Source organism: Rhyacophila brunnea, unplaced genomic scaffold (genome assembly GCF_057557595.1).
Source record: "Rhyacophila brunnea isolate RB1 unplaced genomic scaffold, BYU_Rbru_1.0 scaffold_1, whole genome shotgun sequence".
Taxonomy (NCBI): domain Eukaryota; kingdom Metazoa; phylum Arthropoda; class Insecta; order Trichoptera; family Rhyacophilidae; genus Rhyacophila; species Rhyacophila brunnea.
Genome location: NW_028232751.1, coordinates 7,013,701 through 7,031,289, shown reverse-complemented (window position 1 = coordinate 7,031,289; position 17,589 = coordinate 7,013,701). Strand labels below are relative to the sequence as shown.

Genomic DNA, 17,589 nt, shown 5'->3' with positions numbered 1-17,589 from the left:
TGTTTTATTTTTATTACTCAAATATAATTCCCCTAAAGCGTTGCTAGTGACCAGTAACAACTGCAGAAAATATTTAAAACAAAAGTTGCTCTAGTGGGGTAGGATTTCTGTTATTATATAAATAGTAACAGTAATGAGTAAGCTATGAAATTGACGTGAAATGAAATCTATCTAGTACTCCTTCGACGTACAGAGGGTTTATGTACGCAACATACTATGGATTCCACACGACAGAAGCGAACTCAACTTTTGACCAAATATATGGAAAAAAATCCAAAGAATAAAACCTAGTCGGTGATATGTGCATTAAAATTCATCTTATTATCCATTATGGTTAATTACAAGGTCAAGAATACGATTGTTAGTTTTAAATTGATGCATGTTCGTGAAGGATAAATAGTCAGTTAAACTGATGTAACTAACACCGATCATTGTTGTGTTCAGGATAAAGACAGTTTACGTCATCAGATGATGTTCAATCAAAATTTGGTAAATTGCAATCACCTACCATAATAAAGACCTCAGCTGTATTAAAATGGTGTATGATCGTTCAGATCAGATTTAAATTCAGGTAAGACTATCAATGTTACAGCTGTTGCCATGAAGCTTCTCGTAGTTTTAAGTATTTAAGATGTAATAATAATGGTGAGTATGTAGATGTAAGTAAGTAGACTCTGTTGATAAGATAGGGCATGGGGCAAGGAAGAAATACAAAGCCCGCTCAAATAATACCAATATTAAATGTGCATTTTGTTTATGCATATTATCATAATGAGAATAAAAATGATTCACCAATTGATCAATTAAAATGAAAGTCACATATAATAAAAAATCTGTATTTTGTACATTTACTACGTAACATGTGTAAGACTATTTGGCATTTCGATTTAATTATTACAACAATTTCCATTGACTGACGTTACAAATAAATAAATATACAATATATAGTAATACTACGGTACTATCTAACTTTGAACTATGTCCAGAATTAGATTTTATATCACATTCTCCGAACTTGTACTCGTTCATCATTACTTCATAGTTGAATGGAAGCCTGTTTTCAAGGAGATCATCAAAAGTTCTTAAATATTTGGTCCTATCTTGGAATAAAATATTGTTTTTGTGGTCAAACGGGCTGTACATCATGAATGCACTTGTTTGAGATTTGTAGTTTTTGCCGAACATCTGGTCTAATTGTTTGAACGTGTTAATGATTTCTTGCTTCCTCATCACCGTCGTGTTAGTGCGGATATACATTTGCCCAATGGATGACCAGGAAATGAAGCAGCCTTGGGTATTCTTGGGTGGGCAGATCTTTCGGAAGTCGCTAGACTTAACTCTGCGAGGCCAGGATTCAACTCCGATAGCGTCTGGAGAAGAACACCATATTTAAATTATTAAATAAACATAAATAAAATTTAAATTGAATTGTCTCTGTAGGTTATCACTTTGTGTTCTTCCTCATTCTTTTCTAGACGTTTCGGGTTCGTTGCAGAAGCCTTATTAAGAGTTCACGTATTGGAGTGTGTAATGTATTCGCATTCATTATCTCTCGTGAATGGTCTCTGCAATGAGCCGAAACGTCAAGGAAAGAGGGAGGAAGAAGATACGGTCACAACTCAAAAATCTATTATGATAACAAATGACTGTGAAACCCTCAAACATTAAATTGTCTCCAATACAATAAATTCTCATTTGGATTTGTTAATTATTGCAAAAGAAATAACACATAACCTTTTGCATGAAGGCAGGAATCCTAAGCCATTCAATAATATCTGCCTCACTGAACAACTGGTTGTTTCAAGTGGTTTACTGTTTAACCGGTTAAGTGCCCAAAGCGTCTTTGGACGCAATAATTACACCAATTCTTATGTTAATTACTATCAATTAACTAATTGCGGCATAGAAAGGATTAATATTTAGTTATAAATATGTATAATTTAGTAAAGACATACTTAATTTTCATTATAAATAAAACCGTAATTTGCTAGTACAAATTTCTCAAGAAAAACTATTTTTACGAAATACCTGTTTTAATTTGTACCATATTATGTATGTATGCACTATAATCCGCCGCTTTCACTAATTGGACACTTGTCTGGTTTTTGGGGTGGCGGATTACTGAGAGAGTACTGTATTTTCTTTTGTCAGTCCCCTCAAAAACGTAAAATCAGGGTTTCGCTGTACTATATTAGGTACATCCACGGTGACCTAGCAGTAAAGCACCAGTTTATAATGTCGTGGGTTCCGGGTTGGAATCCCGGGTCTGGTAAATTCACATGTTATTTTTCAAGTTGTATTTGTAGGTTGAGCAAGTGGCTAACATCCATTTCTCATTAAAACAACAAAAATCTGTTAATTAAACCTCCATTCTGTGGAGGCCAGAATGATCCTCTTAGGATCAAACATGGTGAGTAAGCATTTTAAGACTACTATTGTGGCATTACCTGTAATATTGTTAACAGTGTTCATTCCAACAAATGCAATATCAGCTACCCCATCCACAAGGCATCTTAAGGCTCCCAATTCTCCATCATAATCATTATGATGTCCACATAGCTCTGATGGTAAGCCAGGCGCGCAGAAGTCTTTGAAAAATGAAGCCATTTCCTTTTCATACGGGCACTCATCTGTTTTGAACATTTTTTGTGTTTTTAGAAAATGGATGACACCATGCCACGCCACGCCATTGTACTTGGGGAAGCATGCTTTCTTCCCACGCAGATCTTCAAATGTCTTGATGGTGGAATTTTTGTTCACCACACCCACCACGATGTACAGATCATTCATAATGGGTGTCATTTCGAATAAGACCGGTTCCAGTTTGAAGTTCCTGTAACAAATGAAAAACAAGTAAACGTAAGCAAAGGATTAGCAGTACGGCGGGTTATGTACGCATCCCTTCAGGGCCAGAGAAAACCTGGACGGCTGAAATTGACAAAGACAAAGGCAATTGAAAAGCAACAGCACCGGATCGTACGGGAGGAAGACAAAATTCAAGAGAAAAAAAGTGCCAAAAATCCAATTATGTCTGAGAAAATTATTTCTTTGCAATAAATATCATTATAAATGGTGCAACAATCAGTGTTATTTATATTTGTCTAATTATAGAAAATGGTCTTCTGATTTTCGAACGAAATATCTTGACAGCGGTATTTGGACAAAAAATATGTTATGTTCATTTTTAACATAACTAACTTTGACCTGCTGGCAACCCCGATTATGATCGATGGTCAAGTTGAAAGAGCGTTCTCGAATAGACAGATGTCACTATTGGAATTTCCAGCGGCAACGTCAAGTCGCGTGGTGTGAGAGAAGCAACATGGCTTTTTGATTTTGTCTGCCGTTCAGAACAGTCGTGCTCCGCTTGGGTCTACCCAATATTAATCATGGACGTCACCTAACGGAGCACGATGCAGCCGTCATGTCAAGAGTCTCTTGTCGTTTCAATTTGGGTATTTTAAAACTATTTATTTGATTCACCATTCTTCCTTTATTGCTTTTCAAACTTAGCCTTATTATAGTTACCTAATTATAGTTTTTCAATTTATGGCTACGGCCGTATGTTGTAGCTTAACCACTGGGGAATGACAAAAGAAATGGCATATTTCAAAAAAACACTACCTTATTCTTAGGTCAATAATTATTATAAAGCAATCATTATTCATAAGATATTTATCACACTTGAATGGTCAAAAACATAGCTTACAATAAGTATATTTAGAATCATCTTAAAATGTGTTAATCTTGCCAATTTTTTGAATAATAGAATGCCTAATTCTTGTCAAATTTGGGATCACAGAGATTATCAATATAATTTTGTATCGTGAATATTTTACAAAAATTATCTCGTATAAATTATACTAATGGTTTGATAAATGCGTTTAAAAATTAATAAATGTAAAAAATCTTAACACCACTGCACAGTTATGTACCGAAATATGACTATATTCTAAAACATTAGAGCGAGAGGTTTAAAAGAATACTATTTTATGTAACAAAAATACTTTATGCAGTCATCAAATGTTTAAAATAACTATAAAGGATAATAAGGCTTCAAAATTATATAAATAGATTATCTATAACGTTTAAGGAGTGTCCAGGATCATGGTTTGAAAATACGATAAAAACTCAATTTTGACCTACGACGAGCACGTGGGCCGTTAATACAGTTGAAATTGTAAATTATGAAAAAAAAAATCTCAAATTGCATGCTTCGTATTTTTCCGCTAGGTTCTCTGTTGGCATATATGATCCCCCTTAATTATCTTGTTAAATTACACACTCAAGAAAAAGGACCACTTATTGGAACGCTGTTGGTTTATTTCTATACACTTTAACTTATATTACTGAATAATATAATGGTTTCTCGTTGTTTTTATTTTTTAAAGTACCAACTGTCACTCTGGCGTTTAATTGATGGTTTACGTAAGGAATTGCAAAGGGCCGACAATAATAAATTCGCTGCCTAGGCAACAGAACAATTCTAAACTATAATATTATACTGTATAATCGTCACGATGCAGCATCATACTGTGGGGTAAAGGTAATAGTGCGTTCGGCTGATAACCGAACAATCGGCTGTTCGAATCCAATCGAGTGCGTTTTTTTGCGTGAAAAATAAATTATGTGTTTCATGTCACACGCCAAAAATACACTCTGATCTGATTTCCCAAACGCGCCAAAAGAAGTATAGCTTCAATAATAACAAAGAAATATGCATTGAAACAAGCCACAAGCACCAGCACCAACACATTATTAGAAACAGTAATTTATAACTAGAGATACAATGGCAGACTGTCAATCGATGCCAGTGCATTTCCATCCGCTTGGTGGATGGCAGAAAGTTCCACAGGCAACGCATACAGCAAACGGGACCCAATAATAACAATATTACGGAATGGGACGATTTGGCACCGCGAACTGGCCCCGGGCGATTGGCCTCCAGTAATAGGCCGCCGGTACAATCGGCCGCCGGGCCAATTGGACGCCAGCCCAATTGGCTGCCGGGAAGATTGGATGCCGCACGGTTGAATTAAATGCGCAAAGGAATAAACGTATATAACAATTTGTTGGAGTATGTAAGCAAGTCGGTTTAATATGCTTCTATCTTCTCAGTAGTTTTACCCTTTACATTTCACGCTTGACACATTTTTAATACGAATTGAGAATTATTATTATGCCTTATGATATTTATTAAAAGAAAATAATTCTTCCCTCGTTAGAACTTAAAGATGTGCATAATCAATTTATTTATTGTGTATACATGGGTACTTATTTATATTTACAACAAATATTAAAAATAATGTTAGATGTTAGAATGAAAATAACATTATATTTCAGCGTTTTATCGACATAATATTATAATAATGCTTAAACATGTATATTATGCATAAATGCGTATTTTAAGATATTATGAAATTACAAACAAAATATTAAGTAAGTTATCTGCTAAGTATAAATGTTTCAGTAGTTTGATTGATAAACTACTTAAGTACTTACTTGACAGGTACCTACCTACCCAATTTTTATAATATTGATTTAGAATGAGAATTATTATGCCTTACGATGTTTATTAAAATAAAGGAAGTTTTTCGTCGTTATAATTAAATATATTTTATAAATCAATCAATATTTGCGTGATTTTATATTAAATTTACAACAATTATTTGATTCTTTCAGCGTCTTCTAGGTTTAAAACAGTACAATTAAACGTATGTATTAACATAAATAAAAAACTATCTTTAATATAATAATTATTTATTTAAGAAAACAGAACATTGTGGACATAACAAATCTAAATTCAAGACATTCACAACATGAGATTTATATAATAATAATAAACATAAGTATAGTTTAATACAAAAAAATAAAACTAAATATTATTAAATTACGAATAGTAAGTAATATATTGCACCAACTTTCAATGCATCAGTGGCTTGATTAATTATTAACATGTAAATATTATTCATTTAATATGTAAGGTAGGTATCCAGGTTTTTTTTTTATTGGTGATAAAAATGTTAAATATCAATTTATGGTGGAGAGACATTGTTTTAATCATCAATGATCATCAATGTACATGCAGAAACAGTAGATAAAGATGACCTAATAAAAGATACGTTCTACAGTAAATTACAAGATGTTTATGATAAAGCCCCCTCAAATGATATAAAAATTATAATCGGGGACCTAAATGCAAAAATCGGCAAAGAACAAATATATCAGGGAACAATAGGCAAAAACAGTCTACACAATGAGAGCAATAATAACGGAATTCGGATCATAGACTTTGCTGTATCCAAAAACATGGTTATAAGCTCGACCCAGTTCCATAGAAAAGACATACACAAGTGGACATGGACCTCTCCTGATGGCAAACACTATAATCAAATCGATCATGTACTGATCGACAAAAGGAGTGCCTCTAGTGTAATAAAGGTCCAAAGCTATAGAGGTGCCAATTGCGACTCTGACCATTATCTACTGTGCATGTCTTATAGATACCGTATAACATGTAGAAAAACAGATAAGCACCAATGAGTGCCACAAATAAATATTGATAGCCTTGAAGACCCAGAAGTTACATGCCAATATCAGGACTCTCTAACCGACAATCTTCCTGAATCTGATGCAACACTCTTCACTGAAGATGCCTGGAACAACATCAAAAATGCTATCGCACTCTCAGCTGAAAAGAGTATAGGCAGTAGCCCTAGAAGAACCAGAAGTAACTGGTTTGACGAAGACTGCTCAGCAAAAATACAGAAAAAAAATGAAGATAGACGAATATACTTAGAGAGACCAACAAGAGACAAAAGAGCTAAGTATGAGCAGTCGCGAAGAGAGGCCAACAAGACTATAACAACAAAGAAGCGAGCATACCTAAACGCAACAGTGCTTAAATTGGAAAACGACTTTAGGAATAACAGATCGAGAGACGCATACAAAGGGGTCAACTTTTTCAAAAAAGGATTTATACCCACCACCAGCCTATGCCGAACGAAAACGGGAGAGATTATAGGTGATGAAGAAGGAATTAAACAAAGATGGATGGAATTCTTCAAGGAACTCCTGAACCCTAACTTACAGGATGAAAATTCCTCACCGGATCCGCGACTACAGCACCAGTGCAATGAACCATACATTTCTCCACCCACGCTTAGTGAAACCGAAAGAGCTATTATGACACTAAAGAATCGTAAAGCACCAGGAACCGATAACATCCCTGCAGAACTTCTAAAGTATGGTGGACACCGATTAATAGCAGCAGTGCATGCGTTAATGCTTAAAATCTGGGCGTCCGAAAGCATTCCAGCGGATTGGCAGATCAGTGTTATCTGTCCAATATATAAAAAAGGACACAGACTGCGATGTGAAAATTTGAGAGGGATTTCACTCCTGAGCACAAGTTATAAGGTATTCACAATGATCCTGAAGACAAAACTGGAAGGTTACGCGGAAAACATAGTAAGTGAATACCAAGCTGGCTTCAGGGCAGGAAGGTCTACCGAGCCAACTGGTTGGCTACGCAGACGACCTCAACATGATGGGCAGATCCATACAGATTGTGAAGAAAGAATTTAACCACCTCCAAAGGGCCGCACTAAAGATTGGCTTAAGAGTAAATGAAAACAAAACTAAAGTCATGATACAAAGCCGACAAAATCAGAGTAGGCTGGGCCAAAGTTCCAGTTTTGGAAACCATCAAGTTGAGGTTGTCAACCGGTTCACATACCTGGGTTCCAATATTACAAAAGAGAACGAGGAACTGGAAGAAATAAAAGCCCGTATAACCGCTGCAAATAAATTGTACTTCTCATTGCTGCCCATATTCAAATCCAGAAATGTCCAAAGAAAAACTAAGAACCGGCTCTATAAAACCGTCATACGCACAGTCGTTGCATATGGGTGCGAGTCATGGACGCTAAATATGAAAGCAGCTGAAACGGTGGATTGCTTTGAGAGAGAGATCCTGAGGCGGATATACGGACCCATGAATGATGGTGGGGAGTGGAGAATTAGATACAACACGGAACTATACTGCTTATACCAAGATTCAAAACTCTCCACCTTCATAAAACTCCAGAGGCTGAACTGGGCAGGCCATGTCCAGCACATGCCTGAGTCACGGATACCGAAGAAGATCCTCGAAGAAAATCCAGGGGGGAAAAGGCCAGTGGGAAAGCCACGCACACGATGGGGTGACAACCAGTGGCGGCCGGTGGTCTTCAGAATAGCATTTTCTGGTAGTGCGCAATGGTTTACCTTCTATACCCAGCATTGGAGCATAGGGCAAGCACAAGTTCACGCCACTTTCCTCGGTTCAACGCCAACTCTTGCGCCTCCCGCCATGTCAGACCTGCAGCACGTAGGTCGCTTTTGTAGCACCGCTGCAGGGTGAGGGAGGGTCGGCCATGGCAATGGAACCCTTGAGGCTGTGCCATAAGGGTACGCAGTGTCACACTCTTTGGCGGCATCAGGAACACTTGTCCTAGCCACGTAAAGGTCGTAAAGCGTCTCTCCATGATTACCTTAATCACCGAAGGCTGCCGTGTCAATAAGCTAAGATAATATCTTAGTGTAAAAAGACCGAAACGTTGAATTTCTCAGAAGGTAAATTAAATATGTCTTTGTTTATTTATTATATTTCTTAAAAACAGTTTTTAAACAGTTCAAATAATTTAATATCAATAAAGAAAAATAAATGTCACGGTTTACGACTTTATGCTCTGGGCAAACAATGCTTCAGCCAAATAAATAACCGCTGATGTGTTTTTTTGTTTATTGAATGTATTTGAGTGGTTTAGAAATAATTGCGGTAGTTTGTATTTTCGTAAAAGTTTGGCGATTCATTAAATCTTAAATGTGAAATTGATAAAAATTAACTCGCCAACATTGTTATAAAACAAAAACTGGCGTTTTTGTTTCTAGAGTCCTAATTTCGTGCGCCGATCTAAAAGTGTGTAAAAAATTCTACATAAAACGTCATTACGGGACATTCGACCACGGTTTAAGAAGTATATAATGACCTCATTGTAATCCTGTGCAAACTGAAAATCTGTTTGGATCGTAATCACTTTGCGCACGAATGGAGTATTGTTCATAGTTCGCGAAGTGAGTGATAGACGTATGAATAACAATGAAAAGTTGAGCGATGTCTTCAAAGATGCAGGCGGTGCGTAGCACTTGGATGGTATTAGAGGAGCCGCCGTTGATGACATTACAAAAGATGCCAACCAGCTGCTAAAAATCATGAACTGGAAAAGACGTGCGGAGGACCGTTCCGGCTGGAGGACGGCGGTGGAGGAGGCCAGGGCTCGACTTGAGCTGTAGCGCCATCGAAGAAGAAGAAGATAACTTACTTAATATTTTGTTTGTAATTTCATAATATCTTAAAATACGCATTTATGCATAATAATATACATGTTTAAGCTTTATTATAATATTAAGTCGATAAAACGCTGAAATATAATGTTATTTTCATTCTAACATCTAACATTATTTTTAATATTTATTGTAAATATAAATAAGTACCCATGTACACACAATAAATTAATTGATTATGCATATCCTGAAGTTCTAACGAGGGAAGAATTATTTTCTTTTAATACACATCATAAGGCATAATAATTATTCTCAATTCGTATTAAAAATGTGTCCAAGCGCGAAATGTATAAGGTACAACTACTGAGAAGATAGAAGCATATTAAACTGACTTGCTTACTTACTTCAACAAATCGTAACGTTTTATTCAACTGTGCGGCATCCAATCCTCCCGGCAGCCAATTGGACCGGCGTCGAATTGAGTCGGCATCCAATTGGGTCGGCGTCTGATTGTACCGGCGGCCAATTACCGGAGGCCAGTTCGCGGTGCCAAATCGGCCTAGACCCATAATATTATGCTCGGTGGTCTTTTAAAAATATACCATATCTTGAAATCAGGAAACAAGGTGAGATACCCGGGGTTCCAGCGGCTAGCTCAAGTGTCCATCGAACCCCGGATTCACAAAAAAAAAATATAAACGGTTAGAGTGGAAATAAAACTCGATCTTTCGTGTTCGTGACGTGGTCTTATATTTTCTTATGATTTTTAGTTTCACAAATTTATATCTGGGTTTTTACGATTATAGTCGCAGGTCCTACCCTATTGGAAAAGGGACGCTTACTAACATCTTTTTTCTTTCTTTTTAAATTTCTCGTACCTACGCCGTCCAGCAAAAAGGACTCTCGTGATTGGCCAAATCTGATCGCATGATCTTTGATTCGGCGAATCACGAGCCTGACCCTGGCGCCGGCGCGCGAGGATTTCACGCACAATGCGCGGCAAAATTTATTATATTTGAATACTTATATTTAGTCTTAAAATTACCGCTTTCATCCATCATCATTTATACTTTTTAAATTAAATTAAATTTATCTTAATTACACCTCCGCCCAATATGCGATTTTCACACACCGGACGAAGGACTTTACTTATGATTAAAAAATACTTACGTGGTTGAGCAAGGAATCAGATTAGATGTTTTATGAAGCCGTTTCTAGAGGTCAGGGTTACGTTTCGACTTATAGCTACTAAATGATTATTTTACACCGGGAGAAGCCCGCCTGTAACAGGGGTGTATCAAAGGGTTATTTAATTTTTTGTCATACCGAATATTCAAATTATGTAAAACATTATTTCTACTGAATATTTATTTTCAAAACAAATGAATGTAGTAATGCTGTCTGCTTGGGTCGGATTTACGTTTGATTAGGCCCTGCGATAATATACGTTGGGGTCCTTAGAAAAACAAAATATTATATAGGCAGATACATACAGTAACTCATCGACTTATATGATTAATTCGTTCCGAAAATCTTTGTGTAAGTCGAAAAATCGCGTAAGTCGAATAAAACTTATAATCATTCATTCAACTTATGATCATTCATTCAAATCATTTTTTTAAATAATATGTGCTAGTTTCAAAGGATAAGTGAAAATAAAATGGACCTACATACATACATTTAAGAAAATATTATTGATTGATGAAGTGGTCTGCTTTTGCAATCTCCAGCAGCATTTCCACTAAGTAAAAGGGTTAGCCTATCTTCAGACACCTTAAAACCCGGCATAGATTTTTCTAGTTGGGATATATAAGATGACTAATCTGGCATTTTTTTCCAATGAGCCCAGTTTCGTCCACATTAAAAATTTGCTGTGGCAGTTAATCCTCATTTTTATGATTTCTGCTAGACTCTTTATAAAATTTATAGCTTTCTCTGTAGGTATCTGCATTACTCGGCAGCCTCACCTGCTACTTTGATGTTGTGTAATTTATTACGGCATTTAAAATTTTGAAACCGTCCCTGGCTTAAAGTGAATCAACACTATCATCATTTTTACACTTTATGTCTTCAAAACGACCCAAGGCTTTAATCCTGTATGGCTTATTGGATATTATGTAATAAGGCTTATTGGAATTTATTGTTGCTGTATATCTTCCATCAATATTATCAATATTTCCATTTATTCTATTAATATTTCTCTTTTCTTGGTAATTATCGTAGATTGCATTACTTACTATTATTTTTTTTACATGATCATGTTATATTATAACATAATATTATATGTAAACACAAGCGCAGAGACACAAACTGCAGCAAAAATAACATATTTTAAAAAATCTCGTAAGTACGAACTCACGTAAGTCGAATTCGCGTAAGTCGAATTCACGTGAGTCAATGACTTACTGTATTGTTAAATATTTTAAATATTCTTTTTGCTTGTTTGCTGTGATATTGCACGTCTTTCACCCACAAAAATGTGTAAAACAGATGATTTTTGTATAGCATAGTGTCTGAATGCTAGAATAACTTCTGTTATAAAAATTTGTGTATAGTAAACATGTTCTCAAAGAGAACAAGAACAGTTACGTAGAATTTACAATTCATTGTATGTTATTTTTGAAGTCGATTTACCCAATTTAGTCACCACTGCACTAGTTTTTTTCAATCTTCAGACCCTCAATTATTGGTTGGATATTTTGACAGTGTTGAGATTGACTGTTTCAATCACTAAAGAAATGTTTTGAAAACTTACTGATAGGCTTCCACTTGTAAATTTGGATGGCCAATCGTAATCTCCGCTTCTCCCTTTTCAATAGCATCAAAGCAAAAGTTGTCAGTGTTAAGTGCGGGATTGGTTTCCGTTGTACCATTTGTATTACCAATGTGACCCAAGCACTGCAAGTGTGGTTCCAATCCATGAGCTCTGGCCGTCTCTGCGAGCCAATCACATTTGTGCCGTGACACGATCGTGTTAGCGCATATCATTATGGACCTGAAATTAAATAGAATAATAATTATTAATTGTCTGTTATTTCTTGGTGGAAAAATAATGACACCATTTATTTCTAGTAACTTTTCCACATTTATAATATATTAGGACTTGTTTCGTCTTATGACGTTATCAATTTAAATCGAGTTAATTAAATGCAGAGACTGCACTGGATAGGCCATGTGCATAGAATGCCAGAGTTACCAGCAAGGCGGGCTATGTATGCATCCCCTGAGAATAAAAGAAGACCTGGACTGCCTAAATTAAGATGGCTGGACTACGCCACCGGAGATTTAAGAATGCTCGGCCAAAGCAACCGGAGAGTGTCCGTGCTGGATTGTCCAGGGTTAAGGAAGTTTTTTAAGGAGGCCAAAACCTGCTACAGATTGTAGTGAAGTGGTGAACACATTGAAAACGACACATGAATTTGTCAGACCCAGGATTTCAACCAGATTACTACACACTATATTATAAGACGATACATTACTGCTCGGCAATCGTGGGTGTACTATGCTATTTACAGAAAGAAACAAAACTGTATTTCTTATTCACTCATCATTAAGATAATTAAATTTTAATTATATGTACCATGATCCATTATAATATTATCTATTATGCCTAAATTTTGTGTTTGTATCATAGTGTGTCCGTTTCTTGTGCATAATTTTGTGTTTGTATCATAGTGTGTCCGTTTCTTGTGCATAATTTTAAAATTATATTTCTATTATTGATTATTAATAAAATGCAAATTTTTTTTGTACTTATTACATTTTTTATTTAATAAATTTGGAACAGTTTCGTCCGCGTCAAAGATACATTTTTAACTGAATAATAAAACAGGAATTTACCAAAACAACTCAAACTTCAATTATTATAAACCGCTAATGAATAAATTGACATGGGATATACGACAAATATTATCCTAAACTATAAAAATATCTATTTTTGTGTATGAAGTGTCTAAATATTGTAAATTTACAACATACTATTGTTTGAATCACAAAATTTATTTATTTATTGATATATAATTTTACTCATAAATAAAAGTTGCAACATTCAGTCTTTACCCAACCGGCCCAAGCCACAGCTGAAAATTACAAACCTCCAGCATTTAGAACACCCGAACGTCGCCGCGCAAATTAAATTATGTTGCATCGGCGGGCAAAATTTCCGTCTCAAGCCAAATTAATGCGTTACATTTGCGTGCGCAACTTCGTCCCACGCCAAAAATACACTCTGGTCTGTTTTCCCAAACGCGCCTAAAGAAGCATGACTTCAAAAATTTTTGCTTAATATTGATTAATAATATAATGCAATTCCACCATATATTGACTGTTAACACAAAAGAAATTTTATTTCTATGACAAAATTTGGTAAATAAGTACACAGTCGGTATTCCATATCATCAAAATGGTGGTTTCCATTTTCTTTTGAGAATACACCAAGAAGCCAAAGAATGAAGCGCAAAAATCATAAATAGAAACAATTAAATTAATTGTTAATTATTGTCAAAATGAATAAGTTTTAGTCAGTTGGGTTTTTCACAAACAGCTCAGTAATGAGGTCCATTAAAATGTTACATTAAAATCATTTATAACTTGTTCGGTGTTCACCGATCCAACATCCTTTGGCTGTAACACAGTTCATAGTAAGATTTCGTATTGGAAATAGATGGCCGTATAATATTAAAATCAAATTCATATCTAAATATAACATTTAAAAAATACGTAATAAAAACTACCGGAATACAAGGGAAAGACAGAAAAAATACGTAGGTAAATAATTAATCATACATAATTTATACAAAATTCTAGTAGGTGCGCGTACATGTCAATTCGCACCTATCAAATATTTGTTATCAATGACGGCATTATTATCAGATATTTGAAAACAATCATTATCTAATGTTCTTATTGAATCTAATAAAATTGAAACACTACTGTCTGCAATGTTCCACAAAAAACGTGTAAGTTTTTGATCTCAGTGCTCTACAGTATACGGACATCTCTTTCCGGTAAGGCAGCTTACGGTGAAGTGTGTTACGGTGAACAAGTTGAGAAAACAGTTCTTTCGCTAATTTCATCTAGAACTTTGTCAGTGAATATAATAATATTTCAAATTTAAGTTAAAATAGTTCTGCATTCAGCTGACGACTTGAAAACTTTTGACTTGGCTGATTTTTAAGTATTTCTTTCGTGCACTGTATATTTATCGAAAATTTGACATTATTGGTGCATATACGGTGATAGATATTTATTTTGATTTCCCTTGTGAAGGTACAAACATAATGAAACAATAAATCTGTTAGGTTCATTACCTTGGAGGAGTACATTCGGCAAAACTGTTGGCACTCTGGAATCCGATTGCCTTCTGGAGATAGTCTTGCACGGGAACTTGCGGCTTAAGCGGAGTGACATTCGCGTGATAAAGTTCAATGAGACTGAGTAGCGCTGATTGCCACGAGGTTACATCTTGATGTGACAGTGTTTTTGACAGCTGGGATACAGCCGCAGCTGATTTTCTGTAAGTACATAACAATATAATTATTGAGAAATATTTACCATGCAGTGGTGTAGTGCTAAATAAAATAGCACCAGTGAAGCTATTCTATACGCAAGGCGGCTATCGACGGTAGTTTATCATATTTATGTATTGAGGTGGTTAACTGTTACAATAAGTTAACCGTCTAAACTGTCAAAAGGTGCTATGTTTTAACAGCTGCTCTCTTCGCTGTGTTAACTTTTAGAGTGAGATAGACAGTTTTGACAATTTAAAATGGTTAATTTATTGTAACAATTAACCGCCTTGATATATAATTATGATAAAGTGATAATATTTTATCACTTAAGCTAATAGTTAATGGGCGGGTTAGCCTTTTATTATTGCCAATAGTTAATCAGGTTAGCGGCGTTAGTCAATAGCCGCCTTGTGTATAGAATAGACCCTCAGGTTGCTAATTTTAAAAAACCTTGAAATTCTGGGTTTCTTGAAAGCGCCTTATTAATATATAGATGGTATACATTGAAAAATTCGAAACGGCAATGACATGATCATCGAAAGACAAAATAATCAAACTATCTAAAGCAGGGGGGGGCAAACTTTTTGGATGGAGGGCCAAATTCAAGAAGAGCGGTGGGCCGCAAGTAAAATACCATTTTTAGATATACACTATTTATTATCACGAAAAATAAACATTAAAAAAAAATAATGAGAAGAATGAAACTGTTGTACATTTTTTTTTAATTCAGGTGTTAATTTTGTAGTTGATATTCTCAATACTGCTTGTAAATGGGCATCGGAGATATTTGATCGTAAAGAATTTTTATTGAGGTTCATGATCGAAAATGTTTGTTCACATATATAGATTGATCCAAAAATAACGAACATTTTTCTTGCATAATCTTTAAGTTGGTCGAATTTGTCTGAATTAAGGGCATTGTAAAATTTGGAGATTTCTTCACGACGATGCAATTCTCTTAAATCAGTGTCACACTACAGATCAATAATCTCAAGTTGTAGCTCTGTCGGTACACTATCAATATCTATTGAAATCGATGTTCAACGTAGAAAATAGTGCTTACATAGTGCGAGACGAGACGCAAGGAAGATGTACTGAGATAATACATTCACGAAACAACAAATTCTTCAAATTTTAATCTATTGTCAATATTTTTTAAAAAATTATAAAAAAAGTTATTCGTAATCAAAAGTACAATTAATGATGGCGGGCCGCAAAAAAATACCCGGCGGGCCACATGCGGCCCGCGGGCCGCAGTTTTCCCTCCCCTGATCTAAAGGTCTAATTTCACCAGACTAAGTAAACAGGCCACGATGGCCGAGCGGCTTACGCGTAGGTCTATAATGTTGTGGGTCCCAGATCCAAATCCTAGGTCTGGCAGATACATATTATGGGGAGGATGTGGGGAGGTGCGCCAAACGTGCGGTAACAATAATTGAAAATCTGACTTAATGGAAGTAAGCATATTATAATATACTTACAGTTTAGCTGCAATGACTGGCCAGGGCTTGGCTATCCACACACAGGGTGAAGTATTATTTGCCACGGGTTGCCTCGTTCCATCCTTACAGAGGAACGAATAATTGGTGGGATCGGCTAGACCCTTTCGTCCAGTTATCTAAAAAGAGGAATAGAGAAATAAATATATGTATTACTTTTTCTAAATTTTGTTTTATATTGTTTAGTTCCAATTTTTGTATTTAGGTACACATTTTGAGGTATTCACAAAAAAATCGTCAAACATTTAGGACTGCAGATCAAATATTTTCTTTTTGCAACCATATTAGTAAACAATTACAAAAAGTGAATTCGAATGAATAAAAACCTGGGATTCAAACCGTTATTTCGGTTATTATCTGTTCGGTCATATTGTTACACCCCCGTATGGTCCCCATTTCGGGATGTCTCTATGTATATGGAGAGGCCCGAGTTGGTATCAAATCCAACAAATAGTAAGGCGCTGATTACGAAAATAAATAATAATAATAGAGCCGAGCCGGCAATGCCGTAGATTATGACCGTTGAAAATATTGAAATGTCGCCGTTTTTGGACAACGCTTTCGTTGAAAGCAAAACACAAGATGGCGGGCAGAACGCTGCCAACAGCCAAATCGTAAATACGTACATTTCGTCCTCCGTAAAATAAATTATTAAAAATGTAACTATTATATAATATTAACTTAAATATACCTTGCCGTTTCCAAAACAATTCCGCTGTGTTATTTGTTCACCTCCACATCCCGAATCCAGACGAAAAACCATACTAAAAATAAAAGTGACAGCCTGTTTCTCACTTACCGAAATGGAGGGTAGTGATAATATCTATCATATAGTATTTATTGGTCATAATGTACTAATAGATTGAAGTATAGATAAAACTTAGACATGATCTGATATGTAATAGGAAATAAATATACTCCAAAATGAATCCTAGTGTCATCGTATCTGGCCCATGCGACGTCTCCAGCTTCTTCTGTGAGGCAATGGAGCGGACCGCGGCGCCCCCAATACTTGTCGCCGGATGAGCACGCAACAGGATCGTAGCACAGTGAACATAGACTAGGGTACAGCGACTCTGTAAAGTAATTCAAAATAAATTTGACACGTATTGAAGTATTATGCATGTAAGAAGTGATTTTGTGTTACAGATACAATACCATTTTGAATTTCAATGACTAATATTATATTCAAAGAAGTATTTAGTCAATTCCTTAAAGGGGAAGGATGGATCTTGAGATAATAATATATTAAA

General features: G+C 35.5%; 1 protein-coding gene across 10 annotated transcripts in view; it reads right to left on the bottom strand.

Moving 5' to 3' along the window:
• Positions 1–822: 822 nt before the first annotated feature.
• Positions 823–17,589, bottom strand: part of Tsf3 (Transferrin 3) — a 51,842-nt gene continuing 35,075 nt past the window's right edge. For all 10 annotated transcript variants that reach the window (XM_085940990.1, XM_085940954.1, XM_085940969.1 and 7 more), the window contains exons 7-12: positions 17,255–17,412; positions 16,319–16,455; positions 14,637–14,840; positions 12,083–12,322; positions 2,448–2,833; positions 823–1,370 (exon numbers count right to left, since the gene is read on the bottom strand). In XM_085940990.1, the coding sequence (XP_085797116.1) occupies positions 895–1,370; positions 2,448–2,833; positions 12,083–12,322; positions 14,637–14,840; positions 16,319–16,455; positions 17,255–17,412 (1,601 nt within the window). In that variant the 3' untranslated portion in view covers positions 823–894. The remainder of the gene's footprint in view (positions 1,371–2,447; positions 2,834–12,082; positions 12,323–14,636; positions 14,841–16,318; positions 16,456–17,254; positions 17,413–17,589) is intronic.